Here is a 25,565-nt window from a genome sequence, read left to right on the forward strand (position 1 = left end):
ATCCACTCTTCTGGCTTCTGGCTACACTTTCTATAATGCACACAAATGTAGGGACTACCTAGAATTTACTTTTAATTGTTATTCTTTATATTATTCCAAATGAGTATTCCCTTATCTAGCTCTAGGCATAGTTGGATGAGCACATCTATGTGTACACAACTGGACCTTGGTGAAACTACTCATGTTAAAGACTAGGGCAGTTAGCCATGTTCTTTTAAAAATCAGTATGCCACTTGGCACTCATAGGCTCAAATAAAGTCAGTGGCTAAAATGTTGTGGAATATATTAGACATTACTGTCAAGAATGAATGTTAGTAGTTTCTTACCAACATTGGTAGTACCTTAATCCAAAGATACTTGGATTAAGTATATTTGCTTAATCCAAGTTTCTGAAACAAATGAATTAGTTGTTAAAGATATCTTCAATGGCTCCCGAGTTGTAGTAATATTGACAGCTCATAATGCACTAAGATAACATTTGATTTATTGAATTGTTGCTCTAAAGCAGGGGTCAGCAAACCATAACCTATTTGCCAACTTTGGCCTGCCATCTGTTTTTTTTTTTTTTTTTTGATTTTAAAATAATTCAGTAATTGAATAGAAATAATTCAATAGTTCAAACAGGTTCATAGGAAGTTGCTATTATAGAGAGTCCCTGTGTATGCTTTACCCAGTTTCCTCCAATGAGTACCTTTCACATAATGTGCAATATCAAAACCAGTAAACTGACATTGGTAGATGTCTCTGTATATTTCTATATGATTTTATCACATGTAGATTCACGTAGCCACCACCGATACAGACTATGCCATCATCACAAAGATGTCCCTTGTGTCACTCCTTCATAGTCACACACACACCTCCCTGCCCCCCACCATCCCTAACCCCTGGCCAACACTAATTTGCTTCCAACTCTTATTATTTTGTCATTTCAATAATGTTATATAAGTGGAATAATATAGCATGTGATATTTTTCAGACTGCCTTTCTTTTTACTCAGCATAAGGCCCTTGAGATCCATCCAAGTGGTTGAATCAATAGTTTGTTCCTTTTTATTGCTGAGTAGTATTCCACTGCATAGATGTACCATTGTTAACCATCTACGAGAGGACATTGTGGTGGATTTCAGGTTTGGCTATTACAGATAGTTGCTATGAACAAATGTGTACAGGTTTTTGTGCGGAGATAAGTTTTCATTTCTCTGTGACAAATGCCCAGAAGTGCAAGTGTTGGGTCATATGATAAGTATTTGCTCAAGTTTTTAAAGAAACTACCAAATTATTTTCCAGGATGGTTGTACCATTTTATATTCCCATCAGCAATGTATGAATATTCATTTCTCCACATCCTTACCAGCATTTGGTGTTGACACTAATATTTATTTTAGCCATTCTGATAGGTGTGTAGTGTCTTACTGTGATCTTAATTTGCATTTCCCAGATGGACAGTGATGTTGAGCAAATTCCATGTGTTAGTTATTTATCTTCTTTGGTGAAATTTTTCTTCATCTCTTTTGTCCATTTTATATTGGACTGTCTTTTTGCTGTTTAGTTTTGAGACTTCCTTATACATTCTATGAGTTGTCAGATATGTCGTTTGCAAATATGTTCTCCCAGGTTTGTCTTTTCATCTTCTTTATCAGATCTTTTGTAGAGCAAAAGTTTTCATTTTGATGAAGTTCAGTTTATCATTTTCTTCTTTTATGGATCATGCTTTTGGTGTCAAGTCTAAAAATTCTTTGCTTAGCCTAGATCTTAGAAGACTTTATGTTCTTTTCTAAAAGTTTCATATTTTACATTGAAATCTATGATCAACTTTAAGTTTTATATATAAAGTGTGAGTTTTAAGTAGAGGTTCTTAAGTTTTGCCTGCCTTATATCATACCAATTGTTCTGGTGCCATTTGTTGAAAATACAAATGGAGAAATGGAGAAATGGAGAAAATACAAATGGAGAAATGTTGAAATTTGCACCTTTGTTAAAACCAGTTGACAATATTAGTGTGAGGCTATTTCTGGTTCTCTGTTCTATTCTATTGATCTATGTGTTTATCCATTCACCAGAATTGCACTGTCTTGAAAAAGGGCAGCATGGTTCCTCTCATTTTAGTTTTCTTTTTCAAAGTTGTTTTAGCTACTCTAGTTCTTTCGCCTTTCCATATGCATTTTAGAATTATCCATAGCTACAAAAAATATCACTGAGATTTGGCACAAATTGTTGCCCAGCAATTGAACTAAGTCCAGCCATTCTGATATCAGCTTGTGGCTGTGCTGTGGGCAGTTAAGTTGGGCACAAAATTTCCCCCAAAGGCACAGCTATAATTTTTCAAGTAAAATTGAGATACTGCTAGGGCCAGGCTACTGCCCTCTCAAATCTATCATTTCTATGTGACTAGCAAGGCCTGTTGGAGATTTTCCATCTGGTTAATTCTCCAATTAAGAGTTGACCCACCCTAAAGTCGAGATGTCAGACCAGGAAGTCCCAAGGTTTCCATGGGTTAGGTATTCAGTTTCGAGAGCCGCACATTAATAGCTGCCTGTTTTTCTTTTTCTTTTTTTTTTTTTATTTAAGTTTTAGGGTACATGTGCACAATGTGCAGGTTAGTTACATACGTATACATGTGCCATGCTGGTGTGCTGCACCCATTAACTCGTCATTTAGCATTAGGTATATCTCCTAATGCTATCCCTCCCCCCTCCCCTCACCCCACAACAGTCCCCAGAGTGTGATGTTCCCCTTCCTGTGTCCATGTGTTCTCATGATTCAATTCCCATATAGCTGCCTGTTTTTCAAAGTGGATGCTGTTTGGTGGTTGGGTCAGGTAGGTGGCCACACTGGGTTGGAAAAGGCCTGAGTGCTCTGAGTGCAATTAAGTCAGTCAGCAATTTCCCTTTCTCCTCCTGGGATTCTGTATTGTGTCTGGAGGACCACCTACGAGGGGTCAGAGACATGTTGGGGAGCAATTTACACAGCCCATTATTACCTCTGTACATGTGGGAGCCCTTGAAAGGGAGAATCCCACTGACAATCATCAGACAGGTAAGTGTGGGCATACAACACATCAATTCCATTGTACATTTAGATTTAGAAGCCACTTTACATTGAATCACCCAAAAGGCCCCACCCACAGGACCCTATTAGCTTCCCTTCCTCACCACAGAACATGTTAAAAAGCCTTTTACACCACAGGAACACAGACCACAGACCGACGAGTTGAAAATGTGTGCAAGTCAGGGGCTACACGTGGCAAATGAGTGCCCAGTCACATTATCCCCTAACCAGGAGGGTTGCAAAAGAGGCTGTCTGTGGGGAACAAACTTAATTTTCAGCCTTTTTTCTCCTTTAGCCTCTTGCTCCAGGATCAGTGCCCCAACACTGACAACTACCTCTCCTGTGGCAGTGGTGAGCCCCTACAGCATCCAGAAAGAACTGGGGCCCCGGGCTTCTATTTTCTCCCATGCACACCACCACATTTTACCCCGAAGTCTTCGGCACCTTCTGTCACTCCTACACTCAGCACCTTGCCCTCATTACTGGCTGAATCGGCTGTGGCCTGCTCTGCACTTTTAGGCATGGCATTGCATTCACTTCGGCATTTGAACAGTGTTGCAACTGCTTGCAGCTCAATCAAATAACCTTCTGTTTTCAGTCTACCCAAGGATCTCAATCGAACAGCAAGGTTCTTATTGATAACACCATTTATTTTACATTGTAACAGGAGTTGCTGACTCCTTACCTTGAAAATATCCCTTCCTCTGCCTGCCTGCAGGAGTAACAAAGCACCATTTGCACTGTTTGTTTCAATCCCACCTCTTGTTGCTAAGCCTCTAAACATTGTCTCCTGTTCATGAATAGGTAGGACAGTGGGAACCCTTAATCTCCACCAACCCTACCCTTAATCTCCACCAACCCTCGCCCTATATCCATCATTAGGGTTAGAGCATTCACCACCAGATCTCAGGGAGTCTTACATTCCAGAACCTGGCCCATGGTTCCTTTTTCAGAATATCATGTCTTTGTCAGCATCCCATCCTTGTTGCCAAAACTCTCAGTTCCAGGATTTCACTTTACCCTATTGACAAACGAGTAAGTTAGCCTGTTACAATCTCAAGAATGCTGACAGAAGACATGAGACTCTTGAGTCAGAAGCAAAGGACTTTATCACTCATGGCACAGCACTCAGAATGAACCTCAGCATATTCGCATCAGTTCCCCTTGTCTCCAGTTTCACGGGGGCAATGCAAAGGGCCTGGATGGACAGCAAGCACACGGTGGGGTTCATGTTGTACTTCAGCTGAACACTGGGTGTGAGGAATCCACTTCTTAAGCAGTTAAGCCTGCTCCTTGACCTCAAGTTACTAGTTACATTAATCCTGAGATGGCTCAGGCAAAATTGCCAACAGGGCCTTGCAGTCTTGGCACACCTAGTAAGATAAGAGGCCTGAGTGTATCCTCCAACAATTATCCTTTTTGTACTTTGGCTTTGTTCACTCTCATGTGTTTGTCTCAACCTGTTGTGTACTGATGGCTCACACAGGCTAGGCACTTATGCAATAAATACTTAATGGGACAGCTGGCTAAGACATGAAGACAGCTTGATGAAGAATATTGTCAAATTGCAGTTTCAAAGAGTGAAGAATAATAATTCCTTCAGAAGTTTGGCCACCACTAAGTCTGTCAGCTACCTGTGAGTCCTAAGTGGAACTGAGGTCTAAAGGAAACTTTTCTGATTCATCTTTAAGAACTAAGTCTACTGCCAGTTCCTAAAGTAAGGACTGTCACATAATACAGTCTAGAAGGAGGCACTTCTATCTTTCTAGAAAGAAATCTTTCATTCTGGTGTGAAGGTTGTAACAACTGACAAGACAATATAATGTTGCCAAGGAGAAGACCCAGTAATTATGCCTGTAGCACAATGCTGAGATGAAACAACTTCTGGGCCAGGCACAGCGGCTCTCACCTGTAATCCCAGCACTTTGGGAGGCCCAGGCGGGCGAATTTCTTAAGCCCAGGAGTTCAAGACTAGCCTGGGCAACATGGTGAAACCCCGTCTCTACAAAAAATACAAAAATTAGCCGAGCGTGGTGACATGTGCCTGTAGTCCCAGCTACTTGGGAGGCTGAGGTAGGAAAATCACCTGAGCCCGGGAGGTTGAGGGTGCAGTGAGCTATGATCACATCACTGCACTCCAGCCTGGGTGACAGAGTAAGATCCTTTGTTTTTCTCAGAAGAAAAAACAAAGAAAACAACAACAAAAAACTACTACTCAGTCCAAGAGCTGACTGCATGAAAAATTTTTTCCTTTGGAGTTATTTCAGCCTTAAAACACCCCCGAAGTTTGTATTATCATTTAATATTTAGATTCCAAGGTTTTACTCTTCAGAGATATACTATTACTGCTTTTAAATTATGATCAAACTTTAATAAATTCCAGATTTTAATTCATAACACGTAAATGATAAATATTTGAGGACTCAAAGGAGATAAAAAATGAGATCAGTGGCTGTAATGAACAATAATTAAGGAATAATTCAGCCTATGAACATTGGTAGTTAAGCTTCAGATCCACACAATGAAAGGCATAAATAAAATGACACCACTTTAAATGATTATCACCAGCAGACCCCATGAAGCACCAGCTGGGGCAAGGTCAAATGTCATGGGTTATTTTGGTAACTCATAAGGGACACAATAATAAAGTGAAAGAGAAGCAGGCATTTTTATTCATATGGCATAAAATTTTTTTCTTTCCTAAGCAATTTCACAAAACATATCTTAAAGTTATTTTTCTATGTATTTCTATTAGAGTTCAAGAAAAAATAACATTTTTCTCCCGAAAGCTACAGTGATGTCAATAAAATGAGCACTGATGTCATAATGTTTTAACACATTGTCATGCAGTGTTTTCGTATTTATAATTGGGATATAAAATGCTCAGTAAGTGGCTAGTGTAAAAATATTAGGCACTAATCAATTACATGTAAGAACCAAATTGATCCCATCACATTGGAGGGATTTAATTTGAAGAAAATCAGCTTTCTGACTTGGTTAAAACAAAGTCTACAATGTAATGAGACAAAATGGAAGTAGTTTAAGTAATAAATGTTTAATCAAAGAATTTTACATATTATTAACAGCATTCATTTGGCCAAACATCTACACGTTTGTAGAATCCTACTGTATATAAAGTGGGAATGTATCAAGTATAGACTATGAAAGTGCAAATAACAAGTCAAGGTTAGATTAACTTTTTTTTTTTACATTATAAAATTAACTTGTTTACAAAATAGGCTTTGCCAAACTTCATTACTGAATTGTAAAGTCAATGACTGTGTTGTTTTTAAAATATGTACCAAGGAAATACAAATTGGATAATGATCATTTTTTCATGCTCAGGAGAGAACAGCACAGAAATAAAGGATACTGCACAAGGTGCAAGGAAACCGGAACCCATTGTGTACACTATCTTCACACACAGCATTCTTTCTCACCTTAACTGCAGCTGTGCAAGATGCCTCAATGTGATGCAAAGACTCTATACTGGAAAAATTACAACTTGGTCTAAAAACTTATTGGTGTTGATATTTTTAATCCAAAATAAATTTGTAAAAAAATCCTTTAATGGACTATTTCAGTTTAATATACAGTAATACACTGTAGATAAAGTTAATATTCCCTCCACTAATTTAATAGGGATTGATATCAATGTTTCTGATCACTGGAGAAATAAAAACTAATGTGGACCTTTGATATCCATGGTATAGGAGGATTCCCACAGTTTATCCTAAGAGGATCTGGGGAATATTAAATATTCTAATACAGTGTCCTAGCAATATGAATTTTAAGTACAAGGATATTTCAAAAGCAGGGTTTGGGAAAAAAAAGTAATCAAAACCCATAATCACATCTCTTGTGGATAACAATATTAATATAACTTTTTACCCAGCCCAGGACTTGCCTGTACAAACTCAGAATTGAAAGTTTGGTATCTGTAGATTTCTGGTAACAATCTGGCAAAACACTAAATGGAGTGTTGTACTTATCTATTTTGCTTATGTTATGCTAGTTTTGATAATATTTAAGTAAAACAGCCATTCCAACAGTTTATTCTAGTTTTAATTACACACTGTACCATTGTATCTTAATTACAACTAAGACCAGTATTTTCTTCACAGTAAGACACTGATAACTAGGAAGTTGATCTTTTTCAACACTAAACAGTAATCACACAGCAAATGAGTATTGCGCAGTAGAACAAACACGTCAGCATTTGCTAGTTAGGCAAACAAACTGATTGAACATTTAGTTGTTATATTTAGTGTAAAAGCAAGGCCATGGGTGGTTTTATGGAGGTCTTTGCAATTCATAGCATAGTTACTTCAGAAGAGACATTGAAATTTGAATTACTCACTTATTTAACTGGCAACTATCCATTTAGGTTAGGCAAAGGCACGGTAACATGTTGCGCAGGATGTTTTATTGAATTTCTTAATAATCGTGGGATTTACTATAACTCATGAAAACTCCACTTTTTTTCTATTTTATAAAACACCATTAAAAGTAATTGCACCCATTAGTAATTAGAATGCACTGTAAAATTGTGAAAACAAATAACTATGATTGCACTTCCAATAAAGTGTCTCTTAAAATACAGCACCGCTGTTGCTAATCAACTGTATTTTAATATTAAAATAAACTGTTTTTAACAGCAGCATTAGGTTTAGTTAACTTAAGCTACAGGCTACATTTATATAAATGCAGTCTCCATGGCAACAAAAACCCATTCAATTCTGGAATATCATTGCTACCAAGTGGCACCTTTTACTCCCGAGAACGCTGACACTGACCTGGAGCACTCTAGGATGCTGCACACCTAAATGCCTTGTTAGTCAGCACACAAGTCAGAGTTTGGCACAATTGGACTGTAAATAGACATGAAAGGAAACCTTTGATTCATGTGAAAATTAAAACTAATTACACTATGGTAGATGTGGTACTAAAGAGACTTCAATTCACATTGCTCAGACAAAAAGGAAGTGAGTTATGGAAGAGCACAAAGAGATTGAGGACATATATGTTATCGGATTTATTCAAAATAAATTTCTAGAATGAAGAAAACTTTTTTTTTTTAAAGGAAAGCCACCCAAAGATTAGGGAGTAAGCCTTTAGTTTAAATGTTCAATTTAAGTAATGTCAAGCCTAGGCTAAATAGAGGACTGCATTTTCTTAGAGTATGGAATACAACTTATTTATTTCATTTTTGTTTCTCTTTCTCTTGCTCTTCTTTTTGTCAGCAAAAAGGGGAAAAGCTATTCAATTAAGTACAAAGGAAATTCCCTGTAAGGTTAAAATAAAAAATGAAGCTACCATTCAAGGGAACTTCTTTGTATTCAAACCTAATGTCAGTGGTTTATCACTGAGTTGGAATTAAGTGAATCAAAGTCTCTATCAAGCATACTCCACCTAGCATACCATCTGTACCTGTAATTCATTTAGAGCCCAGATGTGTGCAGTTCACACTAAATGTACTTGTTCAAGCCAGTCACTTGAGGTTTGAGGTGTTTGACTTGAAACATCTGAACCATCTCCTCTGTTGGCTGCCTCATTACCACTGTCACCAGCTTGAGATGCTGCTTCCCCAGCCAGAATATTTTCTTCTAAAGGATTTTCTTCTATCTGGGTTCCTCTACCTTCACTGACACTGGCATCTTCAAACATTGAATCTTCTGGCAGCACCAGTTCCACATCCTTCACACCTTCTGACCCATCTTTGATACAGGGGAGCTGGGAATCTGCACTGATTTCTGTAGTTGCTGGAGGAATCAGGGCAATACTCTGAGGGTTCATGTCATGAAACCAAGCCATGATGTTGCCGAGAAGATTGTCATTGATGTTGGGGTCCTGGCCAGCTGAGTCAGGGTCACTAGATGAGGGACAGAAATCACTTCTTGCCTCACTGAGAGGGTGTGAGCTCAGGGTGTCAGCTGAAAATGGGTCACTCTCTGCTCCTAGTCTCATGAGGCTGTCACCAATTTCCAAAAGCTCAGAGCTGCTCAATGCAGCCCGAGGGCTATCTGTATTTCTGGGGACAGAGTCTAGCCTGGAAGGTAAAGAAGTGCCTATCGCACCTAAGGATGCTTCATTACTGAGGAAGTCTCTAGTTTCTTCATCGAGGGCCAGCCCAGACTCTTGCAGTGATAACTGTATTGCAAGAAGTATATTGGGATCATCTTCATCCAAGGAACTCAGAGCCTGAAGCAACAGAAAGCAAAACCACTTTAAAATTTGACTGAAGAAAAACTGATTTAACTCAATCAGGTTTACCATTTTTCCTTTACCAACAGATTATTAATTTTATTTATACAGAAAAATTATTTTATCTACTAAAATCTTGTATTTTTCTCCATGCCCATGCTAAAGGAAAAAAAAAATACCTTAAAATAAATCTAAAATATAGGAATATCTTTTCCTGCAGCACATCTTTAAAACAAAGATTTTAGAATGGAAGGAAGAAACAGGAAAGCGATGAAAGTAACAACAGGAAACCACACTCAACAGAGAAAGAGTAAAAGCACAGGCAATGAGGCTGCTCAGAAAGGCTACCTGAAGAGAGTCCTGGTTTTCAGAGCGACTGGCAGGGGTGTAGTCACGCAGGGAAGAGCTGTGCAGCACACTCATAGATGCAGAACTTACCACGGATGTGCCAGGCCTGCGGCTGCTGCTGCCACCTTCTGGAATATCTGTTTCAAAGCAATTGGTACCAAAGACAATTTAGTGACAAATAAGACTTATTTATTTTTTTCACACATCTGGTTGTTTAGACGGGCAATTTCTCTTTCAGTGCTGGGGAAAACCTGTGTTGACATGTTCACTTAATCTTTCTGGGATTTCTCATCCATATTTGTCTTACCATGAAGAATAATATATATATGATACTATCACTTCAAATTCATAACTTTTTACTTTTTTTTTTTTTTTTGAGATGGAGTCTTGCTTTGTCAACCTAGCTGGAGTGCAGTGGCGCAATCTTGGCTCACTGCAACCTCTGCCTCCTGGGTTCAAGCGATTCTCCCGCCTCAGACTCCCGAGTGGTTGTGACCACAGATGTGCGCCACCATGCCTGGCTAATTTTTGCATTTTTAGTAGAGATGGGGTTTCACCATGTTGGTCAGGACGGTCTCCATCTCCTGACCTCGTGATCCGCACACCTTGGCCTCCCAAAGTGCTGGGATGACAGGCATGAGCCACCGTGCCTGGCTGACTTTTTTACATTTTTGCTTGAAGTCTATACAGTTCTATTCATAAATGCAAGTGCTACTATCCATTTCTCTTTTTTTGTTAAGCAATAACTAATAAAGGTTTTTCATTTTTAGATTTCTTAAAATTAAATAATTTGGGAATTATAATAGTCTGAAGAGCAAATCTTTAGTCCCATTGATCCTGACATTATAGTCAGAAGATTTTCACTTAATAATTTAACATTTAAAAGTTGAATAATTAAAATAATTTATCTCTAATGCCAGAAATTCTCTCTCTTTTAAATAATGTCTACAGGACAACTAAGGCTAGGAGACAAATATTCCACGAACACAAAAACAGTATCAATCAATACTACAATTAACTGAGTGCTTCACTAGGTGCTTAAGTGTTTTAGATGCATTATCTAATTTAATACTCACAATGAGCCTATAAGGTGGCACTATTATTACTGTGTCTTTAGAATATGGAAACAACCTTAGAGAGGCTGTGACCTGACTAGGTTACACAGCTAATATGCAGCAGAGATGGGGTCATGAATCCAAGTTTGCCTAACTACACAGACCATGCTCCTAACTCCTCTGATTTTCTGTGTCCTGTCACAACAGAAACATCTGCATATTTATTGTATATCTAAATGACAAACTCGTTCACAAACAACTTACATCAGCCAGTTTGAAGGATAAATTCAGGAGAGCTATGAGATTAAACCATACTCAACCCAAGGACTTACCTAAAGTGCTTTCACTTGGCTCATCAGGGTCTGGAGGATTACTGAGTAGACTGTGAACGTCTCCTCTACGACGCTGTCTGTGCCTCCTCCGATACTGAAATTCAGCATATTCCTGCATAAACCAAAGGTTATAAAATACAAGAGAGCATGCAATTTTTAAACTGCAAATAAAACAAAGTACACACTTTTTTCCAGGGGAAAAAGTCTGTGATTTTATACACATCTTATAAAATCACTTGGCTGAAACATCAGGTTTTGCCATGCCAAGGAAACACAAAAGGTAAAATGGAAAAAGAAAGTTTTCAACAGTCATTACAATTGCCTAGATAAATTAGGAATACTTGCAAGCCCCAGTGCTACATTAGAATAGCCCTATTTCATATGCCTGATGATTTCAAGGATCTTGTTATCTAATTAATACTACAATCATATTACTCATTTAAGTAAGGCTTTCCTTGAAGGGAGGTTTTTTATTTTTTATTTTTTTATTTTTAGAGTCAGAGTCTTGCTATGTTGCTTAGGCTGGTCTTGAACTTCTGGCCTCAAGCAATCCCTACTGCTCGGCCTCCTAAGTAGCTGGGATTACAGGTGTGAGCCATTGCACCTGGATATGAAAGTGGTTTTAAAAACGTGACCGGGGGTAGGTGCGGTGGCTCACGCCTGTAATCCCAGTACTTTGGGAGGCCGAAGCAGGCAGATCACCTGAGGTCAGGAATTTGAGACCAGCCTGGCCAACATGGTGAAACCCCATCGCTACTAAAAATACAAAAAATTAGCCGGGTGTGGTGGTGGCACCTGTAATCCCAGCTACTGGAGAAGCTGAGGCAGGAGAATCACTTGAACCCAGGAGGTGGAGGTTGCAGTGATCCGAGACTGTGCCACTAAGCACTCCAGCCTAGGCAACAAGAGCAAGACTCCATTTCAAAAAAAAAAAAAAAAAAAAAGTGACTGGGATATATGTAACAGAAAAAGAAAAAAAGAAAAAAAGGAACAACAGTAAAAAAAGAACACACACTGTTAAGTACTTGCCAGATTGTTGGATTTTCTATTCTTTGGGACTACTACATACCACATTCACAAATCAAATGACTAGATTAAAAGACAAATGTTAGGTTAGCTTTAAAATAAGATGATTATTTAGCTTCTTTTCTATATAAGCCAATATGTGGTGCTATTTACAACACAAGCAGGGGAAATGTTTTCTATTTAGCATATGGGATGAACACAGACTTAGGCAGATGTCCTCAGTCTATTCCACATTTGTGACAATGTTTAAAGTGAGTTTGTTATCACCAGAGGGTACAACCTGGGACCATCTGCTATTACCTGGGTATAAATGTGACAGAAGAGAAGAGAATTAAAGATAAGGGAAGAGAAGAGAGGAGGCCAGGGTACATGATACCAACATAAAAAGGCTAATTTAGAGAATCATTATGGTGTCTTTCCACGAGAAACACTAAGATACTCAACTTTATGATTATCCTGGTTACCCTAGAATATTCAATATGCTTATATTGTGAAAGTACTAGGAGTAGGTGAAGACAAATTTTGGATCACAAATAAAACTTTCATATCGTACCACTCTGGTGACATTTATTTAAACTCCTTTATTTATTTATTTATTTATTTTTTTTTTTCTTTTATTGTAATTATTATTATTATTATTATTATTATACTTTAGGTTTTATGGTACATGTGCCCAATGTGCATTTAGTTACATATGTATACATGTGCCATGCTGGTGCACTGCACCCACCAACTCGTCATCTAGCATTAGGTATATCTCCCAATGTTATCCCTCCCCCCTCCCCCCAACCCACAACAGTCCCTGAAGTGTGATGTTCCCCTTCCTGTGTCCATGTGTTCTCATTGTTCAATTCCCATCTATGAGTGAGAATATGTGGTTAAACTCCTTTATTTATATAAACAGTTGGACTCTTAAGAAGTGGGAGGCATCCTGTTAGGTTAGAAACTAATAAATGAAAGATACTCCAAGTGCCCTGAGGATTTATACTGGTTCTTTAAAATGTCTTGCTGAGGTGGGACATCATTTCCTCTTCTCCTAGAGGCCCATGACCTCAAACTGATGACTTAAGTGTCATCAAGGGTCAACAGACCAGTGAGGAACACCAACTAGATTTCTTAGACAAAAGATGGTGTGAAAATTTTATCTCAATTCAAAGTTTATATTAGGGATAATTTGCTTACTTTGTAAACTTGATAATGGTACAAAGTTATGAATTAAACTATTACTGACCACAGACTACACATATTTCCAATTTAAGAAAATGAAACCGTTTAAAAGCAACTGCAAAAGAAACTTGTATATCTAATCGTCTGACAGAAAACTCTCAGATGGCATTCTCTCATGATGCAACAGGCTTAAATATATTGTTCTCATAAAATATATCTGAAAATTTCCAAGGATTCCTAAGATCTTCAAGAATGTATATTAAAAGGGCTTAGTATACTCCAAATGGTTTGAGAATGTTAAGGATACAGAAAAGACTAAAAAGTTCTAGGATTTACAGAGGGAAAAGCTATAAGGAGCTGTTTTAAGTAATAATTGCAACAATTTTGTCAGTGGCTAAATGAGATGCTTTAATCCTTCTAGAACTTCCATGGGGTATCACCATCCACATTGTAAAGATGAGAAATTAAGAAAGAACATAGCCTAGGATCTAGTAAGTTACACTTAGAACTTGAATTAAGGTGTTCCTCAGACTTTATGCTATTTCCACTGAGCTCCATTGCCTTTAAAGTAGCATAAAACAAACCTTTATGCTTGCCAGACTCAGTTTAAATTGAAAAGAGTAAGATGAAATTAACTTCACTGAAAAAAATATAAATCAATCTAAGTCTACTGGAGTTGGTAACCTTGTTTTTTCCCTCACTATTAAGGCAAAGAGCTATTTTTCAAAAATATAACTTTGGCAGTTACTCAATAGTCATATACATGCAGAATTTGAAAGTCTCACAATGTGTAGTAATTCTTTATCTCTGCAATAAGGTTTACGTAAAAGCCTAGTGTTTCAGTGTGTCAAAGACTAAAGAAAACTAAAGGTAAGTAATTTCTAAAAAATTATCACTTCATAAAAAACAAAGTGACAGTCATATTAGTAGGCCCTCAATATTCAAGGACAAATATTTCAGGATTCCTAAAGTTTCTGTCAGAGCCAGAAGCTGCAAGATGATACACATACATGCTTGTGAATACACTGACGAAGGTTTTATTTATTTTTGCTAAATTGTGTTTCTACCTTAAAACACGGAAATCATTAGTATTTTTTTCTTTTATAATTTCAGTTTGCTTATTCTTCCTTTTAGGTGGAAGTTTTCCACAATATCCCCGAAGTTGTAAATGTATTATAACATTGAAATAATAAATACAGGATCAGATAAAGGTTCATGATTAGTTTTTAAAATAAAAATTTCATTAATATATCACAATTTTTAAAACAATTTAAGTGAATTTAAAATGTCCAGATTAGGGCTCTAAGCACAATTTTTTTCAAGTCAATATTTTCTTGGATGTATCTACCAGTACAAAAGCCACAGGTGATTGCAAGTATCTTCAGCAGCTGAAAAGAGAAAGTATCCGATTTAAATAAGCCACAGTCATGCCTGGATAATAATCAATTTCATTGTCTTTCAGTTGCAGTTAACAAATGGGTTATACACTACAAACAAGGATTTCCTCATTTGTTCTGTACCCTTCCAAAAATAAAGTTGAAGGGTTATCATATTATAGGCATCAAATACTGTTTAATAAAGAGCAAGGATGGAAAGAGAGAAGTAGAGAGAACTGCAAAAACCATTTTAAAATCAGACTCAACAGTGACAGTGGCAATTTAAATCTCAGAAAACAGCTATGTGATTAAGAGTTTCACTCTGTCTTATTTTTATTTGCCACAACTGCTATCTGTAGTGTTAGTAATTTAGACCTTCTGTATTTTAAAACGGCATATTAATAATGACAACAAAAAAACAAGAAGAGTGTGAAAGTCTTAAAGATAAACAGAAAGCAACTAAGCAAAGCATTTCTTTCTGCATATACATTATTAAAGTCAAGTTTTCCACCTTAGCAACTGATTATAAATCAGTTCCCTCAGGTTGTTGCATTAACCTTAAAAAATGGATTGTTCTTTTATATTTTTAATAGTTTCAGACTAAAACAATATTATGACTAGAAATGCATTTCTTTTTTTTTGAATATTAATATTAAATTTTATTTATTTTAAAAATATGACTTTTGTCTCTAAATTTTTGTTATACATAGATATTTCTTTATGTTTGTTTTCTTTTTTTTTCTTTTTTTATTTATTAATTTATTATTATACTTTAGGTTTTAGGGTACATGTGTGCAATATGCAGGTTAGTTACATACGTATACATGTGCCATGCTGGTGCGCTGCACCCACTAACTCGTCATCTAGCATTAGGTATATCTGCCAATGCTATCCCTCCCCCCTCCCCCCACCCCACAACAGTCCCCAGAGTGTGATGTTCCCCTTCCTGTGTCCATGTGTTCAAATCAAAACCACAATGAGATACCATCTCACACCAGTTAGAATGGCAATCATTAAAAAGTCAGGAAACAACAGGTGCTGGAGAGGATGTGGAGAAATAGGAACACTTTTACACTGTTGGTGGGACTGTAAACTAGTTCAACCCTTGTGGAAGTCAGTGTGGCGATTCCTCAGGGATCTAGAACTAGAAATTCCATTTGACCCAGCCATCCCATTACTGGGTATATACCCAAAGGACTATAAATCATGCTGCTATAAAGACACTTGCACACGTATGTTTATTGCGGCATTATTCACAATAGCAAAGACTTGGAACCAACCCAAATGTCCAACAATGATAGACTGGATTAAGAAAATGTGGCACATATACACCATGGAATACTATGCAGCCATAAAAAATGATGAGTTCATGTCCTTTGTAGGGACATGGATGAAATTGGAAATCATCATTCTCAGTAAACTATCGCAAGAATAGAAATGCATTTCTAATAAATTCTCTCTATTAACAAATTAGAAGATATTTTCCAAAAATGTATATTGTAAATTTGCCTTAATTCTGACTATTCAGTAATTAAAAACAATAAAAGAGTAATGCATTTAACAATGTGATGATATACCAATACCACATAAATAGCTAAATGTAGGCTCTGTCAAGGCATTTTTGTTACAAAAGAGACAGCACTGCTGATAATCTCAGTAGGATTTAGAATAGATAAGGATGCAAATGCAAGCACGACTGCACTAAGAAAAAATACAAAAACAAAAACCCCATAAAACAATTACCTCTGGTGATGCAAATCCTAAATATTCCCAATCCCATGTTCCACCAGCAAAGCTACAAAGAAATTAGACATACCATTTGATTTAATATCAATACTACAAAGTATATACAATCAGATCCTTGCCCTTTGAACATTACTTTGAATTCCTCTGTTGGAACTTGCTTAACTAAAGTAGATCAACTATTAAAACAGAATTAAAATAATAATTTTCCTTTCTTCCAAATTCTAAGTTTTTATGTTTGTGTAAAATGATCCAAAAATAAAAATTACCATGTTATAACAAAGTATTTTATAACTGCTTCTATTTTTATTTTACAAGTAAATATTTACTCATAAATATTATGTAAAAATAGGATCAAAGGAATTTATGTAAAATAGTGCCAAAGGAATGTTTAATGCTTATAGTTATTATAAATAGGAAAGTATGCTTCAATTTACAGAAGTAGTATGAGTATGTAAAATAAAACAACCACAACTCAACTGATCTTTAGTGGATGAGTTTATCACTTAAATAACTACAAATATCAAATTTCTCTTTCCTTCACAACTTCTTAATACAAAAATACAAATATGACCATAACAAGCTGGCAAAGTTTCCAAATTCTACATCGTAAGATGTTTATAACTATCAAATCACTATATATATTACATATTTGAAATGATACATTAGAATACTCTTATTTATGAGTTCACCTAAAATGTGAAATTAACCTAGGTTAATTTAGTCTAAGGAGCTACACAATGATAAATAAACAAAAAATAACAAGAAAAACAGAAATAGCATAGAGGAAAAAAAAAAATCACCAAAAAAGTTAACATACTTTTATGAGCTATCCATCTTTTAGGTGTAAATAATTTCCAGGAATATGAACCCTAGTTGGATAAAAAATAAAACTGCTGGCATTTGTGGCTGGAGCTAGGATGATTTCCACAGTGTACATCCTTTTTACCTGCGTCTTGGAGCTTCTGGTGAGTCTGCAGGAGCTACTCCCCGAGCCACAGATGCCAGGAATTCTTGCCTCTTCTGCTGTACAAGGCATGCTGCTTTGATGATCTTGTGGCGGGGTGTGCGAAGGTAAGGCCTATTGACTTTCTGGGCAAGGTCTTCAGTGACCATTTCTAGGTCTGTCTACAGTAAGCAGAGAAAAAAAAAAGATCACAGGCTTCATAGGTTAATCAATAGCAAATCCAGAGTCTATGTGGTTTCTCAGTTAAATCTAACTCTTTTGAAGTAAGAAACTAGTTAGAATTTTGAAATAACTTCCTATGTAATGTATTTTCTATTTTATACATGTTTTCTAGATTATGAAAGAGAAAGGATTGTATATAAAATCATGTGAATTTTTAAAAAAGCGCTCATTTGATAGGCATTTATAGAAATGAAATTGGTATAGATTACAAAGTAGTGAGTATAGTAGCTGTTTACAAGGAATTTATAATTTGTCTATGTGAAAAAACGAATACATTTCAATGCACCACACAAGCAAATGCATGATGCCATGGTGCAGACTATATAAAAGTGCTGAAGGAATTTGAATTAAGGCAAGACGACAGTGATTGGGGTCAAGTCTGGAAGGCTTTATGGAGAAAATGAATACTGATCCTTGACGGAAATGTAGGATATAAATTAGCAGAGGATAGTTCAAGGGATGACATGAAAACTGTAACAGGAGAAAGTTTAGTGGCTTCAAAAGAAATGTACAATGAAGCTATTTGGCTATAGTGATGCCAATTGGCTTAGGTGTTTTTGTTTTTTAAATACTGTAACTTTTTCAGTTGTATTTCAAAAATAAACTGGTAAACAGCAACTTTCTCATCTTATAGGTAATGTGGGTTGTTTCATCTTTGATGATAAAATTCTTAATTATATAATCAGAAATATGCCTGATTTCAAACTTCAACCAGTTTAAAACAAAGACATAAATGCTACAGGAAATGTTTGCATCACCCATAACTCATTCAGACCTGCAGAGTGACAAATTTAAACAGAAAGAAAATTTCAATTTATTACTGGTAACTTTTCCTTTATTTAAAAACCATTTAAAAAATGAAAAGAAAATTGTCTTACTAATCATGTCCACATTAAATAAAACAAGTGGTTTGAAAAATGAAAAACTCTGTATTTCATAATAACTGCTGCCATTTAAATGTAATTAAAAAATATCTTACTTGCATTAGTTCAAAAATTTCTTTTTTTGTGCTTTTAGGTTCCAAGAAAAATCCATATGGATAAGAACACTTGAGAATGCGCCGAGTTTTTAAGAGCACATGAACTGCATCTTCAATGAAAGTGGTATCTGGACAGCCTCCTTCAGCTAAAAAGTAATTGAGGCACAGTGAATTTGTTTTTGCAAATATGCCATTTATAATATTAATTAAACAATGATTTTTTTCTCAAAAAAGGAAAAAGAAGGATTAGGACAAAAACTGTTTTAAGTAACTGTATGAAAATACTTATTTGAACCAAACTAAAAACCTACATAAAATACTCATATGTGACATGTATGTGTTTATAAAAGCGGCATACGCCCCAGCAGCCCAGGAACACTGATGGTAGTCATAAAGGAATGCACATACTCATCTTGGATTCTGGTCTCACTCCATTGGTAAGCAAATCTAGCTTTAGGTCAATCAAAAGGTTCTAGGCTCTACTTTTTCAGATTATCCCTAGGAGAAATTCCCTGGTTAAGAATGAGAACAAATGCCTTTTCTAAGTTGCTTATAAAAAGAGCCTAATTATGCAAAACCAATACTGTAAGGAAAAAGATACAACATTCTGGCAAACAACTAGATAACTAATCCTAGTTAATAAAGAACCCAAAGAAAGAAAGAAGGGGAGGAAGAATGAGGAAGATGGAAGACGAAATTGTCTTAATATCTGAGACTCTTTGTTCTAAGAATATCATTATAACAGTCTAGGTTTTCGCTTAACTGCCAAAAAAAAAAAAAAACAGAAAAAAAACAGAAATTAAGCATGAGAATCTAACTTTGCAAATACTGTAGAAATTCAGATTATTTTGGATACCTGTAGAAAGAAATTCAGTGTGTGTACACAAACTGACAGACTACCCTGAGATTTCTGACTTATGTGAGAAAGGTGTGAAGTTTTGCTTCTTCCTTTGCAGTTGCTGTACCTTTTCATTTTTTTCCCCTAATTTATTATGCTGCCTGGAACCTCCAGAGTGTTGAATAGAAGCAATAATTCACATCTACAAATATTGAATGTTGTCAAGGGTCAGGCACAGCTGGAAGCACTAGGGATGTATTAGTGACCAGACAAAAATCTCTGCTGAAGAGCTGTATGACTTGTGAGGATTTTTTTCCTCTCAATTTATACTGTGGACAATACTTCAAGAGTATGATATTGCCTAATATAGTTATATCATTAATGAAGTCTAAGAACTAATAATTAACAAGCAGGCTATACTGCTATTGACATATTCTCCCCCACTCCATTTAACTTATGGTATTGTCTTGACTAGGGAATTATCCTAATGAAAAGGATTTTAATATTCATTATTTTGATAAACTGGAGCAACCCAAGTATAACATCACATTTTTCACCTTAAAATGTACTTTTCATATGTAAGCTATTATTTTTAAAAGGTGACTTTTTAAAACAAACATACGGGAACCTGCACTCTGTGTGGTCGTTGTGGGTTATTATATTCTAATGATGCTGTCAATACTCAATCCATATTTTGGAATATCCTAACTTATAATTTAGGACCCATACGTTAGCTCCACCTCATGGCTTTGCTTTTTGACCCCAATGTTCATTATTTACCAGTGAAATGATTTCTTCCCAAACTGTTATTGACTTCCAAACCCTTAGGCACTCTGCTAAATTTTCTCAATAATTTTTGGGTATTCAGTTACATGACAACTGGGTAGCACGTGTATCTTGCTCCTCTGACTAAGTCAGGGATGTCCTTTAGTACCCATCCACTTTTCCCAACATTGTAGAGCATCAGCAGTGACACAGAGTAAGCAAAATCATGAAGTCTTTTTATCTCATAACAGCACAGGCTGCATCAAGAGGAGGAGGCTAGGTGCTGGGTAGAAAATCCAATCACAGAGGCCTCATCTGCTAAGCTGCACTCAGGGCTTCAAAGAACTCAAAACAGTACCAGAACAAGCTAATGGACATAATGTATTCCTTTCAGGGCCTAACCTACTAGTGAAGCGATAAGCATGGAAAGACATTTTACATTAATTATCACACATACAACTTATAACTTACTTTCTTTGAGAGCTCTGCTCAATTGCTCCATCTTTTCTTTGGCTGTTTTAAGAAGGCGTTGTTCTAGCTAAAGGAATAGAAATAAAGAATTTAAACCATTCTCTTTATTTATTCACAACAGTATAGGTCAGCTCATTTGAAATGATTTGGGACATACCTGATAACTATGCTCATGGTTTTTAAATCTTGTATAATAGTGCATAAATCTGTCAAGTTCCTGAAATCGTTTGTGTTTTTTCTCAGCCTAGAAAACAAAAGTCCACAAATGACTTTTATAAAAACTAGTAGCTACTAAAATAGTTTTTTGGCTTTTATAAAACCATGGTTTTATATAGTTTTATAAAACCATAGTTATATATAGTTTTACTTTTATAAAAACTAGTAGCTACTAAAATAGTTTTATTAGTGATAGGTAGTAGTGCATTCAGATTTGTGAATTATTTTCTTGACAGAAAAGAATACTATTTTTTTTTTTTTTTTTTTTTTTGAGACGGAGTCTTGCTGTGTCGCCCAGGCTGGAGTGCAGTGGTGCAATCTGAGCTCACACAAACCTCCGCCTCCCAGGTTCAACTGATTTTCCCGTCTCAGCCTCCTGAGTAGCTGGGCTTACAGGAGCCCACCACCATGCCTGGGTAATTTTTGTATTTTTAGTAGAGATCGGGTTTTACCGTTTTACCGTGTTGGCCAGGCTGGTCTTGAACTCCTGACCTCAAGTGATCCGCCTGCCTCGGCCTCCCAAAAGTGCTGGGATTAAAAGCATAAGCCACAGTGCTCGGCCTTCAATGTTTTATTACATGGCTTTTTGCTATGGACTAATGGTATTCCCCCTAAAATTCATATTTTAAAGCCCTACCCCCCAATGTGACTGTATTTGAAGATAGGACCTGTAAGAAGGTGATAAAGGTTAAATAAGGTCATCAGGGTGGGGCCCTATTCTGATAGGGCTGGTACCCTTAAAAGAAGAGGGAGGGGCATCAGAGGTCTCTCTGTCTTTTCTGGCCACCTGAGGACATAGTGAGAGGGTGGCTGTCTGCAAACCAAGAGGAGAACCCTCATCAAGAACCAAATTGGCCAGCACCTTGACCTTGGACTTCACAATATCTACAACTCTGTGAAAAATAAATTTCTGGTAAGCCACCCAGTCTATGTATTTTCTATGGCAGCTGAGCAGACTAAGACACTTCCTGTACAGTATAATGTAATACTGCATTGTTGATATTAATGTTAAAATTGTTTTTAAGTATTTACAGAGGTAGGCTGGGATATATCAGACTTTTCATACAGATCTTCACCAAAATTAAAAAAAGGAAAATGTAAAAGGGAAAAAGCTCTCAAGTTTACAGAGCTATTTTGTTAAAATTAAAGGCTACAATAAAGTATATTCAATTTAATACTTTATTAAGATGAAAATAGAAAAAGAAATGCAAAATAATTCCAGTGGCAGTGAGCGGTTTAGAGAGATGTCTTGGCTTAATTGGTTCTCTTTACCTCCACAGTCATTTCCTTGGATTGCTCCTCCACGTGCTGAATGACTTCATAGCGAGTACATCTGTAATAACCTCCAGTGGACGAACTATGTTTTTTCCACTCTTCAAGGCAAATCCAGCAAAAGTCATACTTGCACTTCAAAAGAAAACACAGATAAAAACATCTCCCCATATTAATATGCAAATTATTTTCTGCTTTATAGCCAACCAATCTGTAAAGATTAAATAATTGTGCTTGTGTGACCAGGAACAAATCTTCTCAAAGACATGCTCTATTTCTCATGTATCCTCTGGAGACCTTATCTGCATTATGGAAAGATGTGGGGGTAGTTTAAAATGATTGTTTATAGGGATATATTAAAATGTAAAGCATAATATTATGAAGTAATCACAAGGAATCATTAAAAATATCAATAAGATATTCTTTCCAAATAATATCTTTGGAAAGTGTTTCATTTTTAAGTGCATTCTAATCTGACATTGGTCTATAAAGCTCCACCAGTCTATCTGAAAAACTTCTGACAATATTGACAAATTGGTTTTGAAACTAGAACTACGCTTAAAAGACCTCTAAGTGGAACAGCTGATATAAAAACGGTTTCCCATTTTAATGTATATTTCAACTTAATTACCATAATTATCAGACAGTGCCAAAAATATGAGCATTCAGTATGAAAATACATCCTTTTTTATGCTTAGGATTTTGAGTCAGTTGAAAAGATCTTCCCATTCTATGTTGTCTTCAGGTACTCTTAATGGTTTATTTATCTTTTATTTTATTTTATTTTTATTATACGTTAAGTTTTAGGGTACATGTGCACAAGGTGCAGGTTTGTCACATATGTATACATGTCCAGTGTTGGTTTGCTGTACCCATTAACTTGTCATTTACATTATGTATTTCTCCTAATGCTATCCTTCCCCCATCCTCCCACGCCACGACAGGCCCCAGTATGTGATGTTCCTTGCCCTGTGGCCAAGAGTTCTCATTGTTCAATTCCCACCTATGAGTGAAAACATGTGGTGTCTGTTTTTCTGTCCTTGCGATAGTTTGCTCAGAATGATGGTTTCCAGCTTCATCCATGTGGCTACAAAGGACATGAACTCATCCTTTTTTATGGCTACATAGTATTCCATGGTGTATATGTATGACATTTCAGTCTATCATTGATGGACATTTGGGTTGGTTCCAAGTTTTTGCTATTGTGAATAGTGCTGCAATAAACATATGTGTGCATGTGTCTTTACAGTACCATGATATAATCCTTTGGGTATATACCCAGTAATGGGATCGCTGGATCAAATGGTATTTCTAGTTCTAGATATTTGAGAAATCACCACACTGTCTTCCATAATGGTTGAACTAGTTTACACTCTCACCAACAGTGTAAAAGCGTTCCTATTTTTCCACATCCTCTCCAGCACCTGTTGTTTCCTGACTTTTTAATAATCGCCATTCTAACTGGTGTGAGATGGTATCTCATTGTGGTTTTGATTTGCATTTCTCTGATGACCAGTGATGATGAGTATTTTTTCATGCCTGTTGGCTGCATAAATGTCTTCTTTTGAAAAGTGTCTGTTCATATCCTTTGCCCACTTTTTGATGGGGTTTTTTTTTTCTTGTAAATTTGTTTAAGTTCTTTGTACGTTCTAGATCTAGCCCCTTGTCAGATGGGTAGATTGCAAAAATTTTCTCCCATGTTGAGGGTTGCCTGTTCACTCTGATGGTAGTTTCTTCTGCTATGCAGAAACTCTTTACTTTAATTAGATCCCATGTTTCTATTTTGGCTTTTGTTGCCATTGCTTTTGGTGTTTTAGTCATGAAGTCCTTGTTGATGCCTATGTCCTGAATGGTATTGCCTAGGTTTTCTTCTAGGGTTTTTATGGTTTTAGGTCTAACATTTAAGTCTTTAATGCATCTTGAATTAATTTTTGTATAAGGTGTAAGGAAGGGATCCAGTTTCAGCTTTCTACATATGGCTAGCCAGTTTTCCCAGCACCATTTATTAAACAGGGAATCCTTTCCCCATTTCTTGTTTTTGTCAGGTTTGTCAAAGATCAGATGGCTGTAGATGCATGGTGTTATTTCTGAGGCCTCTGTTCTGTTCCATTGGTCTATATCTCTGTTTTGGTACCAGTACCATGCTGTTTTGGTTACTGTAGCCTTGTAGTATAGTTTGAAGTCAGGTAGTGTGATGCCTCAAGCTTTGTTCTTTTTGCTTGGGATTGTCTTGGCAATGTGGGCTGTTTTTTGGTTCCTTATGAACTTTAAAGTAGTTTTTTCCAATTCTGTGAAGAAAGTCATTGGTAGCTTGATGGGGATGGCACTGAATTTATAAATTACCTTGGGCAGTATGGACATTTTTACAATATTGATTCTTCCTATCCATGAGCATGGAATGTTTTTCCATTTGTTTGTGTCCTCTTTTTTTTCATTGAGCAGTGGTTTGTAGCTCTCTTTGAAGAGGTCCTTCACATCCCTTGTATATTGGATTCCTAGGTATTTTATTCTCTTTGTAGCAATTGTGAATGGGAGTTCACTCATGATTTGGCTGTTTGTCTGTTATTGGTGTATAAGAATGCTTGTGAGTTTTGCACATTGATTTTGTATCTTGAGACTTTGCTGAAGTTGCCTATCAGCTTAAGGAGATTTTGGGCTGAGATGATGGGGTTTTCTAAATATACAATCATGTCATCTGCAAACAGGGACAATTTGACTTCCTCTTTTCCTAATACTCTATTTCTTTCTCTTGCCTGATTGCCCTGGCCAGAACTCCCAACACTATGTTGAACAGGAGTGGTGAGAGACGGCATCCCTGTCTTGTGCCAGTTTTCAAAGGGAATGCTTCCAGTTTTTGCCCATTCAGTATCATACTGGCTGTGGGTTTGTCATAAACAGCTCTTATTATTTTGAGATACGTTCCATCAATACCTAGTTTATTGAGAGCTTTTAGCACAAACAGCTGTTGAATTTTGTCGAAGGCCTTTTCTGCATCTATTGAGATGATCATGTGGTTTTTGTCTTTGGTTCTGTTTATGTGATGGATTACGTTTATTGATTTGTGTATGTTGAACCAGTCTTGCGTCCCAGGGATGAAGCCAACTTGATCTTGGTGGATAAGCTTTTTGATGTGCTGCTGGATTTGGTTTGCCAGTATTTATTGAGGATTTTTGCATCGACGTTCACCAGGGATATCAGCCTAAAATTCTCTTTTTTTGTTGTGCCTCTGCCAGGCTTTGGTATGAGGATGATGCTGGCCTCATAAAATGAGTTAGGGAGGATTCCCTCTTTTTCTATTGATTGGAATAGTTTCAGAAGGAATGGTACCATCTCCTCTTTGTAGCTCTGGTAGAATTTGGCTGTGAATCCATCTGGGCCTGGACTTTTTTTGGTTGGTAGGCTATTAATTATTGCCTCAATTTCAGAGCCTGTTATTGGTCTATTCAGAGATTCAACTTCTTCCTGGTTTAGTCTTGGGAGGGTGTATGTGTCCAGGAATTTATCCATTTCTTCTAGATTTTCTAGTTTATTTGA

At 36.5% G+C, this 25,565-nt stretch overlaps 1 protein-coding gene across 9 annotated transcripts in view; it reads right to left on the minus strand.

Annotated features, from left to right (window-relative positions):
- Window positions 1-6,085: 6,085 nt before the first annotated feature.
- Window positions 6,086-25,565, minus strand: part of ANKIB1 (ankyrin repeat and IBR domain containing 1) — a 158,952-nt gene continuing 139,472 nt past the window's right edge. For 6 of the 9 annotated variants that reach the window (XM_054493870.2, XM_063667577.1, XM_063667571.1 and 3 more), the window contains 9 exons: window positions 22,032-22,166; window positions 20,701-20,787; window positions 20,544-20,610; window positions 18,470-18,615; window positions 17,251-17,429; window positions 16,302-16,353; window positions 10,990-11,101; window positions 9,603-9,739; window positions 6,086-9,251 (listed from right to left, as the gene is read on the minus strand). In XM_054493870.2, coding sequence (XP_054349845.1) covers window positions 8,514-9,251; window positions 9,603-9,739; window positions 10,990-11,101; window positions 16,302-16,353; window positions 17,251-17,429; window positions 18,470-18,615; window positions 20,544-20,610; window positions 20,701-20,787; window positions 22,032-22,166 — 1,653 coding nt within the window. In that variant the 3' untranslated portion in view covers window positions 6,086-8,513. The remainder of the gene's footprint in view (window positions 9,252-9,602; window positions 9,740-10,989; window positions 11,102-16,301; window positions 16,354-17,250; window positions 17,430-18,469; window positions 18,616-20,543; window positions 20,611-20,700; window positions 20,788-22,031; window positions 22,167-25,565) is intronic. The other 3 variants (XM_063667575.1, XM_054493871.2, XM_054493872.2) reach the window with 3 other exon arrangements.

The sequence above is a fragment of the Pongo pygmaeus genome, chromosome 6, assembly GCF_028885625.2.
Source record: "Pongo pygmaeus isolate AG05252 chromosome 6, NHGRI_mPonPyg2-v2.0_pri, whole genome shotgun sequence".
NCBI lineage: Eukaryota > Metazoa > Chordata > Mammalia > Primates > Hominidae > Pongo > Pongo pygmaeus.